This window comes from Peromyscus californicus, unplaced genomic scaffold, assembly GCF_007827085.1.
Source record: "Peromyscus californicus insignis strain IS unplaced genomic scaffold, ASM782708v3 Scaffold_16__1_contigs__length_79575227, whole genome shotgun sequence".
NCBI classification, from domain to species: domain Eukaryota; kingdom Metazoa; phylum Chordata; class Mammalia; order Rodentia; family Cricetidae; genus Peromyscus; species Peromyscus californicus.
In genome coordinates, this window is record NW_026294458.1 from 15,887,303 (window position 1) to 15,903,535 (window position 16,233).

At 44.6% G+C, this 16,233-nt stretch overlaps 1 protein-coding gene across 1 annotated transcript in view; it reads right to left on the reverse strand.

Moving 5' to 3' along the window:
- Positions 1 to 11,370, reverse strand: part of Lsg1 (large 60S subunit nuclear export GTPase 1) — a 29,107-nt gene extending 17,737 nt beyond the window's left edge. The window contains exons 1-5 of the mRNA XM_052740530.1: positions 10,998 to 11,370; positions 9,032 to 9,158; positions 2,815 to 2,935; positions 2,324 to 2,410; positions 828 to 914 (exon numbers count right to left, since the gene is read on the reverse strand). Coding sequence (XP_052596490.1) covers positions 828 to 914; positions 2,324 to 2,410; positions 2,815 to 2,935; positions 9,032 to 9,158; positions 10,998 to 11,096 — 521 coding nt within the window. The 5' untranslated portion in view covers positions 11,097 to 11,370. The remainder of the gene's footprint in view (positions 1 to 827; positions 915 to 2,323; positions 2,411 to 2,814; positions 2,936 to 9,031; positions 9,159 to 10,997) is intronic.
- Positions 11,371 to 16,233: the final 4,863 nt, after the last annotated feature.

The window sequence follows — 16,233 nt, forward strand, 5'->3', positions numbered from 1 at the left end:
CCCCCGGAACTGGAGTTAGAGACAGCTGTGAGCTGCCATGTGGTGCTGGGAACTTCTGTAAGTCCAACAAGAGCTCTTAAGTGTTGAGCCATCTCTCCAGCCCTATCTCTATTCTTACACACCTGTCAAACGTAGTCATCTAATAACACACACATACACATACATCTCCCCTGGTACTGAAGAATGAACCTAAAGTCTCACACATGCTAGATAAGTAAGTGTTCAACTACCTCCCCAGACCTAAAAAAAACCTACAATTTAAATGAAATAGAGTGTATTTTCAGGTTTCTTTTTAAAAAGAAGTGAGAAGAAAGACGTGTTAAATTATGTGCATGTGTCCATGTGAGTGTACACAGGCGCCATGGAGGCCAGAACCCTGGAACCTGAGCTGCAAGTAGCTGTGGGCCACCTAATGTGAGTGCCAGGAACCGAACGCGGGCCCTCTGCAAGAGTAGCAAAGCTGCTACTGCTCAGTCCTCTCTCTAGCCCTCTATTTTTAGCTTTTAATTTTTAAAAATTAATTTCTCTGAAAATGTCACCCATGCACATAATGCACTCTGATTATGTTCTCTCTCCCTCTCTTAGCTCTGTCCCAGCCTTGAATACCTCCCCCATCTTACTAGTCCCTTTCCCAGATTAGACTTTGGGTTTAGTTTTGTGACTGTTTATAGTTTAGTCAGGGCCGCTTTCTGTTTTTCATAGTTCTCAGTAGCTCATTGTGTAATTTAATCTCCCTCTTGCTGGATGCAGAGCCCAGAGCACATGTCAACATTAGGTTCAGTATCAACACTGCAATGTCTTCGTTAAACAAGGAAAACATTACTCACCTTCTCTCAATGACCCTCCAGAGCTGGCGCCAAAAGTCCAAATTTCGTTCAAAGGGAGTCAATATCAACTTTTGTTCCTCTTCTAGCCTGGCTTCAGAATGAGAAGGTTACATCTCTGCCTGATCATAATAGTATTAGAGAATTATAAGCACTCAAATTCATTACATTAAGAGGATATGTATATAAACACTGTATTTTGTTATTATTGTTTATGGTACTGGGGATTATGCCTAAGGTTTTGTGCATGTCAAGCAAGTGCTCTACCACTCACCACATCCAGCCCTCTTTTGACTTTTTTTTTTTGTAGCCTAGGCAGGCTGTGAGTAGCTTAAATTACAGGCCTATCTCACCAGACCAGGCTCTGTCCAATTATTTTAATATACCTACTGTTGAGTCAACACAAGAATAAAACCTAGTCATATTATACTCCACCAAATTCAAATTTTATCCTTACACAGCAAGAGTTTCTCTCTTACAACTCTTACTGGAAGACTGCTCAGAGGAGCACCTCTGGGAACTAAAAGGAACCAGACAGCTGGCTGAGGAGTTAAGAGCACTGGCTGCTCTCGCAGAGCACCCACATGGCAGCTTACAACCACTTGTAACTCCAGTTCCTGGGGAGACAATGTATGCACTTGGTGCACATACACCCTCACGCAAACACACACACACACACACACACACACACACACACACACACACACACACACACACAATGAATAATAAAAGACTAGAATGGAGCAGAATAACCACTGAGCACCTCTGCACAGCTGCACCTGCACCCAGAAATGCTGTTTATATACACACCAAAACACACCTGTAATGGATGCTACCACCCTCCCTCCCTCCCTCCCTCCACTTAAAACGGCATTTTAGTCATTTACTTTGTGTACATGTTTAGAGGCCAACAGACAACTTTTGGGAGTTGGTGCTTTAGGTCCTGAGAACTGAACTCAGATCATCAGGCTTGGCAGCAGGTGCTTCTACCAGCTGAGCTATCTCCCCAGCCTAGTATTTCCCTTTTCTTTTAAAAGGCTTCAGGAGGCAAATGGTAATGCAAGCTAAAATGCCTGGACCCAGTGTGTAGCTGGAGTTTTCCTGTGTCCTGCCTAGTCCTGTAGCTGCTCAGACCCAAATGAACACACAGAGCCTTATATCAATTACAAATTGCATGGCCATGGCCTATGGCTCAAGCTTCTTGCTAGCTAGTTCATATATCTTAAATTAACCCATTTCTATTAACCTATGTCTTGCCATGTGCTCCATGGCTTTACCTGTGTCCCATTACATGTTGTTCCCTGGATGGCGGGATGGCGACTCCTCTGCCTCTGCCTTTCTTCTTCCTGTCTCTCCTCGATTTCCCGCCTGCCTCTAAGCTGCCTTCCCATAGGCCAAATGGCTTTATCAATCAATCAGAGCAACACAGATCCACAGCATACAGAAAGACATCCCACCACACCAGCGCTTCCAGGCAGTCTTCAGGGTCCAATACCCACCGGACAAGCTGGCGTCTCCATTTTAGGAAGTTGTCTTTCTCTGCCTGTCTCAGCTCTTCAGGGCTCGTTTGTCTGTCCCAGTGTGGTCTGAAACAATCACAAAGGAAGAAATGTATACACAAGCTACCAAATTCAAAAGAGAATTCGGATGTAAGTGGCAGCTGAGATAGAAGCAGGACAATTATGAACAACTACGAATATATTATTCAGTGGCTATGTCTCTTTTACATTTTTTATTAATTTATTATTTTACACGTATGACTGTTTTGGCCTGCATGTATGTCTGTGCACCATGTGTGTGCCTGGTGCCTGCAGAGGATAGAAGAGGGCACCACATGCCCCAGAACTGGAGTTACAGACAGCTGTGAACTGCCATGTGGGTGCTGGGAATTGAACATGGTCCTTTAGAAGAGCAGGCAGCTCTTAACCACTGAGCCATCTCTCCAGCCTACTCTATGTCTTCTGATGATCTAAATTCTTGTTCAACTTACCTCCTTGGTATACACAAGAACTGTCTGTTTTCTTCATGGAGTTTCTTAATTCTCTGGCTCTCCTCAAAAGACAGCAGTCCAGTTCTAGCCTCAGGGAGCACAAACTTGATGTTAAGCTTCTCTGTTCACAGAAAGAAAAGTGCTCTTAGTCAAGGATGTACCTCAGTTGCTGCAGTGCCTGACTAATGAGCAGGAAGCCCTGTGTTCTACCCCTAGCACTGGATGACCGGCTGTAGTGGTACACACCTGCGATCCCAGCACTTGGGAGTGGAGGCAGGAGGATTAGGAGTTTGAGGCTAGCCTGGGATACATGAGATTCTGACTCAAAATCCAAAAACGGTAATTTAAAATACTGAATGTTGATCATTTTGATAAGCTTGAATACCAACCACTTCCTAAAACAGAATTTAAGCCTTCTTAGGTTGATTTTTAAATTAATTTTCTACACAGAAAAAGACATCTTCACTAAAACTTCCAAAAAAGCTAAGACTTCTTTGGGTACCATTTTACAAAATTCCACGTGAATGGATTTCCTGGTTACAGAAACAGTAACAATGGGGAAGGATTATAAAGATTCAGTATAACCAATTTCCTCATTTTACATATTAGTTTTTAGCTCATAGCAGTAGAGGCAAAGATTTAGCAAAAGACTTGTTCCATTTAGAACCAGTGAACTACCATAGTTATAATTTATACAAGATATATATTAATGGTCACCATTAGTGGCTGTATCAAAAAAAAAAAAAAAATCGAGGGATCCCGTGTGACTAGTAACAGAGAGATGTGTGCTCTAGAGCGCTAACCCTTGGGCTGCTGGGGCAGTTCCTGCTTCACGGCTCAGCCACCACCTAGACTGTCTGAGAACCCGAGAAGGCAGCTACACTTCCTCCTCAAGCGGCAGTGAAGGCGCAGTTTCAAAGCCCTGAGCAAGGACTGCAGCCTGCTACCCCATCAAACCATCACAGCACCAAGTAAGACCCCACAGCCTCGTAACCTACACCACTGTTAACCCACCAGGACTCTCACCCTATCAAGCCCACTAACAGCTAAGCACTCCCCATACCTGATGCTCCTGCGGTGTTAGCGTCTCTGTCCAATGGTGACTGGCCACTGTACCCCCACTTAGCTCCTTGATTCCTGCCCCTTCACTAATTCACTGGAAGTCCTTGCACATCCATCCATCCCTTATCCGCTGCTGAATTCCTCACACCACTGCACCCTGAACTCTACTGGCCTGTTGTTTCCCGTGTGTCATGAGAGGCACCCTGCTATAGGAAATGGCACCATACTACGGCTACGGCATGGCAAACGGCTAGGCTGAGGACTGCCCAGACCCCAGCCTTCCCATGGAAGGAGGAACTGCTCGAGCACTTGGTTAGCCTGCCCCAGTCCCTAAGTGGCAACTGTTCTGTCCTTCCCTTTCCTGAGGATAGCCTTGTCATCACCTAATGAAGGGGCAATGGAAGCTGCTGGACGCCAACCATTGCGCCACACGTCTCTAGATGTGCACCCACCTTCAGGACCCTTCGTTCACCTCAAAGGAAGCTGTAGCATGAATCTTAGAGAATCTTATTAATAAAATCAAACCCGGGGCCAGGTATTGGGGTGAAATGCTGGATGGTCAGAGAGACAGAACAAGCCACAGCTAACCTCACCTGGCCAACTTCTCGGCTGATCTTGTTTCCTCAGACTGGAAGCCTCTGTGTCCTCATATCCGAATGGCTCTCAGTTGAACTGCTGCTGCTAGAAGCCTGAAAGCTTAACCAGCCAAAATGCTTCTAGTTTCTGGTCCTCACGCCTTATAAACCTTTCTGCTTTCTACCATCACTCCCTGGGATTAAAGGCTCGCTTTCTGGGATTAAAGGTGTGTGTCACCATGCCTGGCCATTTCAATGTGGCCTTGAACTCACAGAGATCCAGAGGGATTTCTACCTCTGGAGTGCTAGGATTAAAGGTGTGAGTGCCACCATTTTCTAGCCTTTGTATCTTGTGGCTGTTCTGTCTCTGACCCCAGATAAGTTTATTAGGGTACACAATATTTTGGGGAACACAATACCACCACAGGAAGCTGTGCTCCTTCCCCTGCAGGACCTGACCTTTCCAACTGTTTCCAACCCCATTCTAGTCCCACCTCCTTATTCATCTGTTTTATGTTTGGAATGTAACTTTTAACTACACAATCGCAAAGTAAGCTCTCCTTGTAAACCTTCCTCTGATCCACCTCCAACCTTCTCTCTACCCCGGCCACTCCGAGTCTCTCCCTTGAATTAAACGTGTAGCCTTCAGAGTCTCTTTTTCTAATATTCACATGCATACACAGGTTGGTCACACACACCTCACATGTTTATTTATGGGGGGTGGGATTTGACACATGTGGAGGTCCGAAGACAACCTGATAGAGTTGGGTTTCTCCTTCTACCACGCGGGTCCTGGGGACCTAACACAGGGTGTGAGGGTTGGCAGAAATGCTTCATCCACCGAGGCCTATCCGCAGCCTGGTCAGGTAACATAGTCTTTTCATTTGACAACAGGCCTCGGAGAGCCTTTGTGTTAACACCTGGAGTTAACCCCTTCCTTCCAACTGCTGCTCAGTAGTTCAGCCTGTCTATACCAGAGCAGTGATCTCCCTGCTGATGGAGCATTCAGCACCCACACTTCCACAGTTAGATACACCACTTTCTGTACCCTTGTTACAAATGGAAATTCACTGGTCTAGACCTCACTTGCTGAATCAGAGTCTCCAGAGGAAGAGTGAGGAGTATGTTTATGAACAAGATCTCTGAGTAACTGCTGCCCAGTAACACGAGAATAACCCTCAGAGCATCACGGAGAAGCAGCTGGTTCACAGACGTACACTTCCAGCTTCTAATTCATCTTGCAAACCCAAAAGTCTTCTTTTCAGAGGGACAGGGTCTCACTAAGTAGACCTGGCTGTTCTAGACTCACTATGGAGACAAGCTGGCCCAATTCACAGAGAGTCACTCGCCTTACTGGGATAAAGGTGTGAGCTGTCTTCAATCCATAGGACATAATCCATGGTTCACTCTTTCTCATTCTTTCTCCCTCCCACCTAAACCCACACTGACATGGCCTGGCAAAGGGCACTAAGAGCCTTTTCAAATCCAGCTTTATGGAGGTAATCCACATTCAAACAGAAACCTCGGAGAGAAATGTTTATCCATTAGCACGTACTTCCCATTCCCTATTCTGTCTTTGTAAATATGCCTACTCTGGACTTTTCCTATAAATAGAACCATATGTTTTTATTCTTTCCTGGTGTTAGGCACTGAACTCAGGACTTTCCACATGCTTGGCAAGTGTTCCTCCACTGAATTATGTCTCCAGTTCAGAATGTTTTAAAAGGTCCTGAATGCTGTAGCCCCTATCAGAACTTCATTTTTTTTGTGGTCAAATACTCCATCGCATAGATGCGCCACATTTTGTTTATCTAATCATTAGCTAATGGAGAGCAAGGTGCTTCCACTTAATGGCAAATGATACAACTAAGAATATGCACGTACAAGTATTTATGTAGACATGTTTTTGGTTATCTTGTTATCTACCCAATAGGGAAACTGCTGGGTTATATGGCAATTTCATTCTAACCTTTTCAGAAACTGCCAACACAGCTTTTAAGGGAGCTGCACTATTTTGCAAATAATATATGAGGCTCCCATTTCTCCACAGTCTCACCAACATTTGTGTATCGGTCTCTGTAATGTCAGGAATGGCAGCGAGTGAGATAATGTGTCAGGGTGAAACCCAATAGTTTACTCTCAACTCCTTGCTCTTCACCAACTCTGCCAGCAGGCCTGGCTTATTCTTGCACCCAACATTCCTGTCCCTATTCCCTCCTCCAGATCTGACTTGCTTCTTTATGTGCCTAAGACATGTCTCCTAATTCATCCTTCTTCCTTAAAACCACCGGTCAGCTTTTAGAACACTGGACAGAAGTCTTGTACAGCAATTAGGGAAAACAGAAAAAAGGCTCCTCAAAAACAAAAAAAAAGCTAAATATAGGACCAAGGTGGCACGTGCTTGCAATGCCAGCGCTTAGGATGGTGAGGCAGGAGGATCACATGCTTGGGGTAAGACTGGGTTACACAACAAGACATGTCCTATGATGAGGACCATGCCTTTAAAATAAAAATAAAAATAAGGGCTGGAGATAGCCAGGCACAGACCTGGTGCAGAGATATACACAAAGGTAAAACACCCAGACACACCCACACCCACCCACCCTCCACACAGGAGGCTATGTAGAGGTTCTATACAAGTGCTCTGACATTTTATATAAGGGAATTAAGAACCTGTGCAATGGGGGTGGGGCGGGGCGAGTATGCTGTAACTATTTCTACAATTGTATTGTACTGAGGAACAAACTATATACATGTACAAAAGAGCATTTCTCACCCTTAAAAGACAAGAAAATCTCGACATCTGTAATGATGTGGACGAATACTACACTAGTGGAAATAAGCCAGGCAACAGTGACCTCACTAGTACGTACAATTGAAAAGGTGGAGCATGTAGAAGCAGGGAGTGATGGTGTTACGAGGAAGACACAGGAAAAAGGCCATCAAAGTGCCAAGTTTAATGAGGCAGGAGGAGTTCTAGACAACTAACGGTCAGCATGGTGACCTCACCTAGGAATAGTGTATTGTCCACTTGAAATCTACCAAGAGAGTAGACTTATCTTACCACACGCAAAAGAACTACGCACACTGATGGATCTGTCAATTAGCTTGGAAGTCACTGCCCATATACTGTGTGTGCATATTAAGACATATTGTGCACCACAACTATATAAAGCTAGGAGGTAGGGAGCATGACTACCCCCGAAAAAGAAAATCAAAAACCCCCAAATCAAAACAAACATCCCCCTGAGACGCACTCACAAAACACAACAGAAAATGACATCTGAAACCATGCCATTACTTGCCTAAAAACCTGTAAAGGAACCTTTCACCGTCTGTCCATTTCTGCCCCTCCCCCCCCCCCCCCCCCCCCCCCCCCCCCACGCCTCCCCGCCCCGTCTTCTCCTTTTAAAGACAAGGTCTCACTATGTAGTCCTGAGTAATCTGGAACTCAGTATGTAGACCAGGCTAGCCTCAAACTCACTGACGTCCTGCTGCCTCTGCATTCTGGGGTGAAAGGCGTGTGCTATCACACTTGGCCTTTCCTTAAACTTATCCTCCCTGGAATCTGGCCCTTGCCCACCCCCCAGTGTCTGTGCCTATTACAGCTTGTCCCCTGCACCAGCAAAACCAAACTTGTAACAATTTTCTGAACAAAGCAGACTGCTATTTCATATCTTGTCTAGATGCCTCTGCCTATCTGTTTGACTTTTGCTTGGAGACAGGGTTTTATTATGTAGCCAAAGCTGGGAATTTACTATTTGTAGCCCAGGCTGGCCTCAAACTTGGGGAAATACTCCTACCTTAGCTCGCCCAAGTGCTGGGATGACAAATGTGCACCACTAGGAATGGCTATCTCCTGTTCTATTACCTGCTCATCCATCTTCTGTCAGATAGAATGTGTTATAAGCTCCATTTTTTACCGCCCATTGTTTTCTATAGACTTCTTTCAAAATGTATAAAAGAACATTTTAAAGAAATACAATTTATCTTCTAATATTATTCTGAGTAGCCAGCACAATGTTTGAGAATGTGCTAAACATAGGCATTTTGAACAAATGAATGAATGACTCGCTAAGCAGCATGCCATTCACAATAGTAAAGAAGTAACTTATAATGCTATTTGTCAGTTGTTGTCCTAAGTGCTTAGAAAAACACACACACACACACACACACACACACACACACACACACACACACACACACACACACACACGAGTAGGGACTAAGTACAGGTACCAGAGAGCAGCAAGGGTATGTTTTGAGACTGATGTGATGATGTACAACCTGAAGTAGTTTTTGTTGTTATGGAGACAGGGTCTTACTATGTAACCTTGGCTGACCTGGAATTCATAGAGATCCAGCTACTTCTGCCTCCAGAGCTCTGGGATTAAACGCATGAGCCACCACACCTAGCATCTGAAGTGTTCTTTAGAGCTGAATTTAAAGACCAGTGTGGACTTTACCTTACCCCCATGGAACTTTCCCATAGTGCTCTTGGATTAAAGACAGCCTATTCATATGAAGTGAGCAAGACGGCAGTAACCAGTGTCGCAAGCACTAGGTAATAAATCACTTACCAGCTACGAACTCAGTCCCTGCAAGTTCTGCAGTTGCAAGGAAGTCCTCAAGGGAGCTCTGTTCCGTCACTGACTGAAGATTAAGGCGGCCCCAGTCGTAGCCATCATTGAGTTCACTCGTGTGCAACTACAAACAAAACACAGCAGAAAGACTGAGGCATCTCCTCTGCTCCTGGCATCCTATCGGCTCTAAACTTTGCTGGTACTGGTCTATGTCCTTCCTCAAGGTGCTTTGAGGCTTCTCAAATGTACACTACTAATACTAACACTAGTTAGGCTGGGGGCATAGCTCAGCAGAATACTTGCCCTTTGCTGTCAATGGCATCAATATCCAGCAATGCAAAAACCCTAGATCAAATATTTAAATGAACACTTTCTTACCTCAGCAAGGGCACCTCCCTTCCATCATTCAATTTCATTTTTAGACTCTTCTGAAGTGAATTGTATTGTGTCTTCACTTTACTACTTAGGAAACTGAGGTTTAAGCAGGTAAAATAATTCGGCTGTAGTTGCAAACTAGGTAGACAGGCAGAAGTAGAACCCAGACTATCTTGACTCTGCCAGCCAGCTAGCTAAAAAGTTTCCACTGGGATGTATGAGAAAGACTGTTTTAAAGCCAGGTGTGGTGATACATGCTGTGATCACAGAAGCAGAGAGCACAGAGACCACAGGTCTCAGGGCCATCCTGAACTGTATAGACATCTATTCCCCACTTCTCCTTAGTCTCCTCCACCCCAAACCCCCAAGGGGTAGAAGACTGGACTGGCCGGGATGACCATTAAAAAAGATTTAGCTGCAAACTACTAAGTTGATTTTCTCATACAACCCAGAGTTTGATAAATACCATCCTGCTATATGCTTACTTATAGGTACAAACACAGTTTTAAAAAGAAATTAAAACAAAAGCTTAGAATTAATGACAGTCAGAATACAGATTAGAATTTTTTTTTTTACACTTAAATTCAACCACTCCGACTATTTCCCAAAGGCTACTACAACAGTAAGTCCCCACCAAATCAGTTAGCTGACCAATAGTCAAATGTCCAGACTTGAATACCGAGAAGCATGTGTATATTCCTCAGGCCATCTGGTTGGTTGGAAAATGGGACAGTGTGACCGACATGCAGTCACATGAGCACCAAGGACAAACAACTTCAGCACAAGATCTTAATGAGAACTCGGAATTTTCTCAACTATTCTAGAGAATAAAAGTGACAACTAGAACAATTTAAAAAAAAAAAAAAACCACTTTTTTTTTTTTTTTAAAGACAGGAGCCATGGTGGGCCTTTCACTCATTATGAAGACCAGGCTGGCCTTAAACTCATAGAGGTCTGCTTGCCTCTGCCTCCTGAGTGCTGCGATTAAAGTAATCTCTATACTTCATCTACTTGTTAAGGCTCCTACTACGATCCTCCTCAGGCTCCTAGAGACAACGTTCATTCCTTGAGCTAAACCCCAAAGAGGAAACACAGGGAAAGCAGGGATCGGAGTTATTTGTTTTTCTGATGGAACCAACCACTTCTAGAGAATCCATTCTCTGGATAATTAAAATCGGAAAGTTTAAAAGATCTATCCAAGCGTGGTGGCCATGGCTTGTAATCCCAGTACCCTGCCGGCAGAGGCAGGAGGAAGATAGTCCTGGGCCAACCGTGGCTGCATACGGAAGCTCGTTCAAAAAAAATTTAAGATAACAAAATTATTTTCCTTTAGACATTTCCAAGAGCGCCCACGGCTTCTAGAGTAAAGATCAAACACAGGCAAACATGCCGACATGAAAGGCTATACACGTTTTCAGTCCCACCTCACCACACACTAGTCCGGTTTTAAAGCCTCTCTCCCTCTGTGCCCCGCGCCTTGCTGGGACTCGCTTCGAAATCCTGCTCAGGTGTGACTTGCTCCAACTTTTGTAGCATGGAGGCGCTCAGAACGAGACGGAAAGGCTATGGATGGTAAGGATTTCCTTACCCAGGAGTCGGTATGACGTTGGCTGCGGCTTCGCTGAGTCTGATGCCGGATAAGTACCCGGCCCAGAGACCCGCTACCCGGCGCTCTCCTCCGGCCCATAACAACTCCACAGCGGTACGAACCTCCTCTTCTCAGCGCGTGAGGCTTCCGGTTTCCCCGGCTCTGAATCAGGAAGTGACGTATGAGCGAGTCCAACTGGTTCAGGGCCGAAGTTGAGCTGGGGGGATGGAAATACTCGTTTCGAATGCTCTTGGTAGATCTGGAGCTTGAAAATATTATAGAGAAGAGATGTGGAAATTGTTCTGGGGACTTCCTTATAGCTATTCCTGCGACTGTCTCAATTTTGGATAGACTGACCTACTTTTAAGAGAATGGTACATTCCAGACTTGTACGTCAGTGTTTAAAGTTCGGCGGGAAACTGGGACAACTGGAAAATACGACCGCTCAGGTTCACAGGACTCACTCCACCTTCCCTGCTGCTTTCGTCAAGAGGAGGCGGGGACTCGGGTGTAGGATGCCTCTGTGGCTCTAGGTGGCAGGAGGTTCCAGTTTCTGGGTTTTCGCCTAGCAATTAAATCGGTTTTTGTTTTCCTAGTATTCTATAGCTGTGAGGCGGGGACAAAAGTTCCCACCTGGGTGAGATTTTGAAATGAGCAGTTGAAAAGCTCATTTCCAGAACTTGAAAGATGAAAACGAAAGCCGACCGCGTCGCTCTTCTGCTTTATGAAGAGCAAAAATGTTTACCCGTTCCAGTAAGCGTTGTCTCAATATTTTTCTATAATTAAAATTAAAGCGAAAATAGTTAGCTGGATCCACTAATAGATATTTAGTGGCCTCTACCAATCGTCAGCTTTCCTTATAATGTGAATATAAAGTTTAAGCCAGGCATGGTGATGCACACCTTATATCCCAGCACGTGGGAGGCTGAGGCTGGCAAATCTCTACATACACAGAGCGAGCTCCAGGACAGTTGGGGCCCACACAGTGAGACCCTGTCTAAAAAAAAGAAAAACAGCCGGCTGTGTTGGCTCACGCCTCTACTCGAGAAGTAGAGGCAGGCGGATCTCGGTGAGTTCACGGCCAGCCTGGTGTACAAAGCTATGCAGAGAAACCCTGTCTCGAACTACCCCACCCCAACCCCAAATCAGCTTATAACCATGTGTGTGCTGGACAACATTCTCATTACTAGGGAGACCACTACAATGTGCTGCTCAGACAAGGAAACAGTTTGCACCGGCTATAGATCAAAGACATGCAGTGTCAGGGATCAAACTCAAGTCTTGTTGCTTTTCCATACATATTGAGAGGACTGAAGGTTAACATGTATTGTAGAAGTCATAGGAGCAAGATAACTCATTGAGTTAACTTGCTTGACTAAGACATGTATAACATTAAAATATGACCATATTTATCAGTTAAAATAATTAAGAGAAATCATAAAAGTCAAGAGGCCACCTGCTCTAGTACTTTTCCAACTTTGATGTACACAGAAATCTCCTTAATAGGTTGACTGATTCATAAGATCTGGTCAGGGTCTCTGTTTCCAACAAGTTTCTAGGTAACAAGGATGGGGAAGGCCCACAGATCACTCTTTAGGTAGCAAGAGTAGTCCTTTCTTTTCTGGTGCAGATGAAGACACTGTAGTGAACTAACCAGAGGTCATTCATCGCAAGTTAGCAGCAGGCAGAATTGGGACCACACCACTCACCCACTTCTGACTCTTCGTCACATCCTTTTTGTGTGCTGCACCTCCAGTAGACTCTTGCTTGATTGGAGTGAACTTTGGGGAGCTGACAAACCCAGTAGTGGTTTGAAACACTTTGGGAAAGGCAGTGCTAACAGACCAGAGAAGGAATGCTTTCTCTGAGAAGAACATGATTTCTCCATTTCCCAACTTAGAATCATGACTGTAAAATCTCTGAACACAATCTCCAGGAAGAAGATAGGGAGAAGATACCCGGCTAGAATTAGAGAGAGCTTCTTGTTAAAGAGAACCATAACTCAAGGAAATGAAAAGGATTCTGCATTTTAATATGCATAGTGTAGAGAAAATGGTCATCTCATTCCTAGAGTTCAGCCAATAACTCAAGGCTTCACCATAGTTTCCTTTTCCAGGGCTTTTGAAAAAGCAAACACTCTTGTTTTTGTTTGTTTGTTTATTTTAAGACAGATTCATACTTCATAATCTAGGTTAGTCTCAAACTCAAGATCTTCTTCCGGTTCCTGCTTCCCAAGTGATTGGAATTGTTAGCACTTACTGTTAGGTCCAGCCACTTTGCGTTTCTAACGTCACTTATATTTTTGGTTGTAAGCCTAGCCTTTTAACAGCTGAACACTCTCTCCAGCCCTAATGCCACTCTTCTAAAGACTCTGAAATATCTAAATAAACCAATGTGAAAATTTCATCAAGATTGGTTGGGGAATGTCAAAAGAGCATCAGCATTGTAAGATTAGTTAGCAGCAACTATTCCAAGCCAACAGGTAAGAAAGCACAACCTATTCTAAAATGTTCCCCCAACACAATACTCAGAAAAATCATTCTCAGTTTTCTTATCTGGTAAACAGGAATAAGAATGGTCATCCTGTCTTTAATGTAGTGCATGCCTTTAATCCCAGCATTCAGGAGGCAGAGAGAGAGAGAGAGAGAGAGAGAGAGAGAGAGAGAGAGAGAGAGAGAGAGAGAGAGAGAGAGAACAGCTTGGTCAGCATGGAGAACACCAGACCAGCCAGGACTACTACATCGTTAAGACCCAGTCTCAAAACAAAACAAACAGAATGGTGGTCATAATTTTTGTCCTTCAAATATAGCAAATAAAATAATTCTGCAAGATCATTGTCCAGTAGTTTGTGGAGATACCAGTTTGGCACAGCTGAATTAACAACCTTCCCCGCCTTCCCCCGCCACACACACACACACACACACACACACACACACACACACACAGCCCAACTGAGCAATATATGTGAGAACCCAGCTAGATAATTGTTCTAGGGGCAAGGGCAAAGAGGTAAGTAATTGAGGGTGCTGATGAGGCAAGGGCATAGGACCCAGATTCGAGAGAACAAAGTGTGAGTGTGAGAGGAGAGATGATGGTGATGAAGGATTGAACAAGGTGCTGGCTGCTGCCAGAAGGAGGGGGTTGCAATGATGAATCAGCCCAGGTCCCTGCCCTCTGACCGCAGGAGCGATTCCACCCACACACCACTGGGAACAGCACAGCCCAGCCAAATTCCCCACCATCGCTTTGTCATGCCACCGGAAATGCTCATCTACCAGACTTCCATCTGGAGACTTGATAGATCCTCCCAATTCCCAGAGCCCAAGCCCTTCCATGGAAACCAGGATTTTCTGAGAGGCTGATTCCCGGAGAAGGCTGCATCGATTTGGGGCTGGAAGCCTGGACCTACCTCCCAAATAGCAGCCCAGGGAGGGAGTGCTCCTCGTTCACGGTGTTGCATAACAGGTGATTTACCTTGCCTGAACAAATGCAGTTACAAGCACTGATACTCACACCCAGGAACAAATCTTGGAATAGCTTTCAGCAATCCAGCTCCACACTGCTGAGCTCCTGGGTTTCACATCTGTCGGGGGAGGGAGAAGGGAAGCAGATTGGCTTGTATTTTAGTCTTATCACTCCTTTGCCCAAAAATGTGTCAGTGGCTGACATTTTCCCAAGGTAAGCATGGAGCCCCATCCTTCCATCCCTCACTTTCTACACATCTTATTCAGGAAGAGCAGAGCAGTTTGCGTAAGCCTGAGAGTTGTGAAAATTAAAGGAATCTGGCCATCTTTTCGGAGTATCAGTGGATCAACAGGGGAACTCCCTCCTATTATCTGTCATTCCCAGTTCATCTTTGTTGGAAATGGGTGGGTTCTCGCACGCCATGAGTTTAAATAATTTCGCAGACTTTTATTGGTGGCTATTATTAATGATTGAGCCATTGCAATTAAACATTGATTACCTGCTTGTGTAAGTTGTACGAGCAAGGAAAAGTATCAAGAGGCTCTTGTTTTAATTATATCTGCTATACTATATATGTATATAGCATATATAGCATACAGCAGCTATAGGATCCTATGTGAATTGTATATATATGCCTATGGATCTAAAAAATAACTTAAAACTTTTATTGTTAGTGTGTGGGGGTGGTGCGCACATGCATGCGTGTGCCACGGCACTCCTGTGGTGCGTAGAGGACAACTTTGTGGAGTAACTTTTTTCCTTTCCCCTTTACAAAACTTCTGAGGACTGAACTCAGGCCACCAAATATGCAGCAAACGCCTTTACCTCCTGAACCACTTTGCCAGCCCTTACACCTATGAGTTTTTTTTTTTTTTTTTAAAAACCAACTCTTACATGTGAAGTATCTATGATCTTCCTCACAAATGACTTTAAAATTGACTTTTCCCAGCCGGGCGGTGGTGGCGCACACCTTTAATCCCAGCACTCGGGAGGCAGAGCCAGGCGGATCTCTGTGAGTTCGAGGCCAGCCTGGGCTACCAAGCGAGTCCCAGGAAAGGCGCAAAGCTACACAGAGAAACCCTGTCTCGAAAAACAAAAAAAAAAAAATTGACTTTTCCCTTCACAATAGTCAAGTAAGAAAGGACATCACTATTGTTCTGCACCTAAAAGCTGCAGAAATTGTAGAAAAGTTTAATCAAAGTTAAGCGATCTAGATACAGGTTTAGTAATCACCAAATCAACAATTTACAGCTAGAAAATGCTAGGTTGTTTCCACTCAGCCACTTATTTCCTCTGTCAGTTCATTGATCACTGGCCTCTGGAGAGTCAGCCTTGGGCAAGCTCCTGGCTAAATGAGTGTACATTTTAGTGGCAGTCATCCAGCTTTAAATAGCTCAAATCAGCAATGGAGCCACGAACTGAACCATCAGGTAGGTCCTATTCCGCCAAGAGGGCCCCCTACAGACCAGCACTTTCTTTTTGTCTCTATGCCGTCCCCTCTTAAATCCCCCTAAACATCCTATCCTGGACGACGATACAGATCTATGTTGTAGGACAGCACAGTGAGGGCACGCAGGAGCCATTTCTATTTATGGCCATTTCTATTCATAAAGACAGGAAAGAAGATGTTTCTAAGTGGACGCTAGACCAACAGCACTAACATACACGGTAGGAACCAGAGCCACAGTTTGAGATTTAAATTGGTCTGACCTTTCTTTCCGTCCGTGACTCAAAGATGGCAAGCGCAGATTTGGAAGGTAGCGTGCTCCCT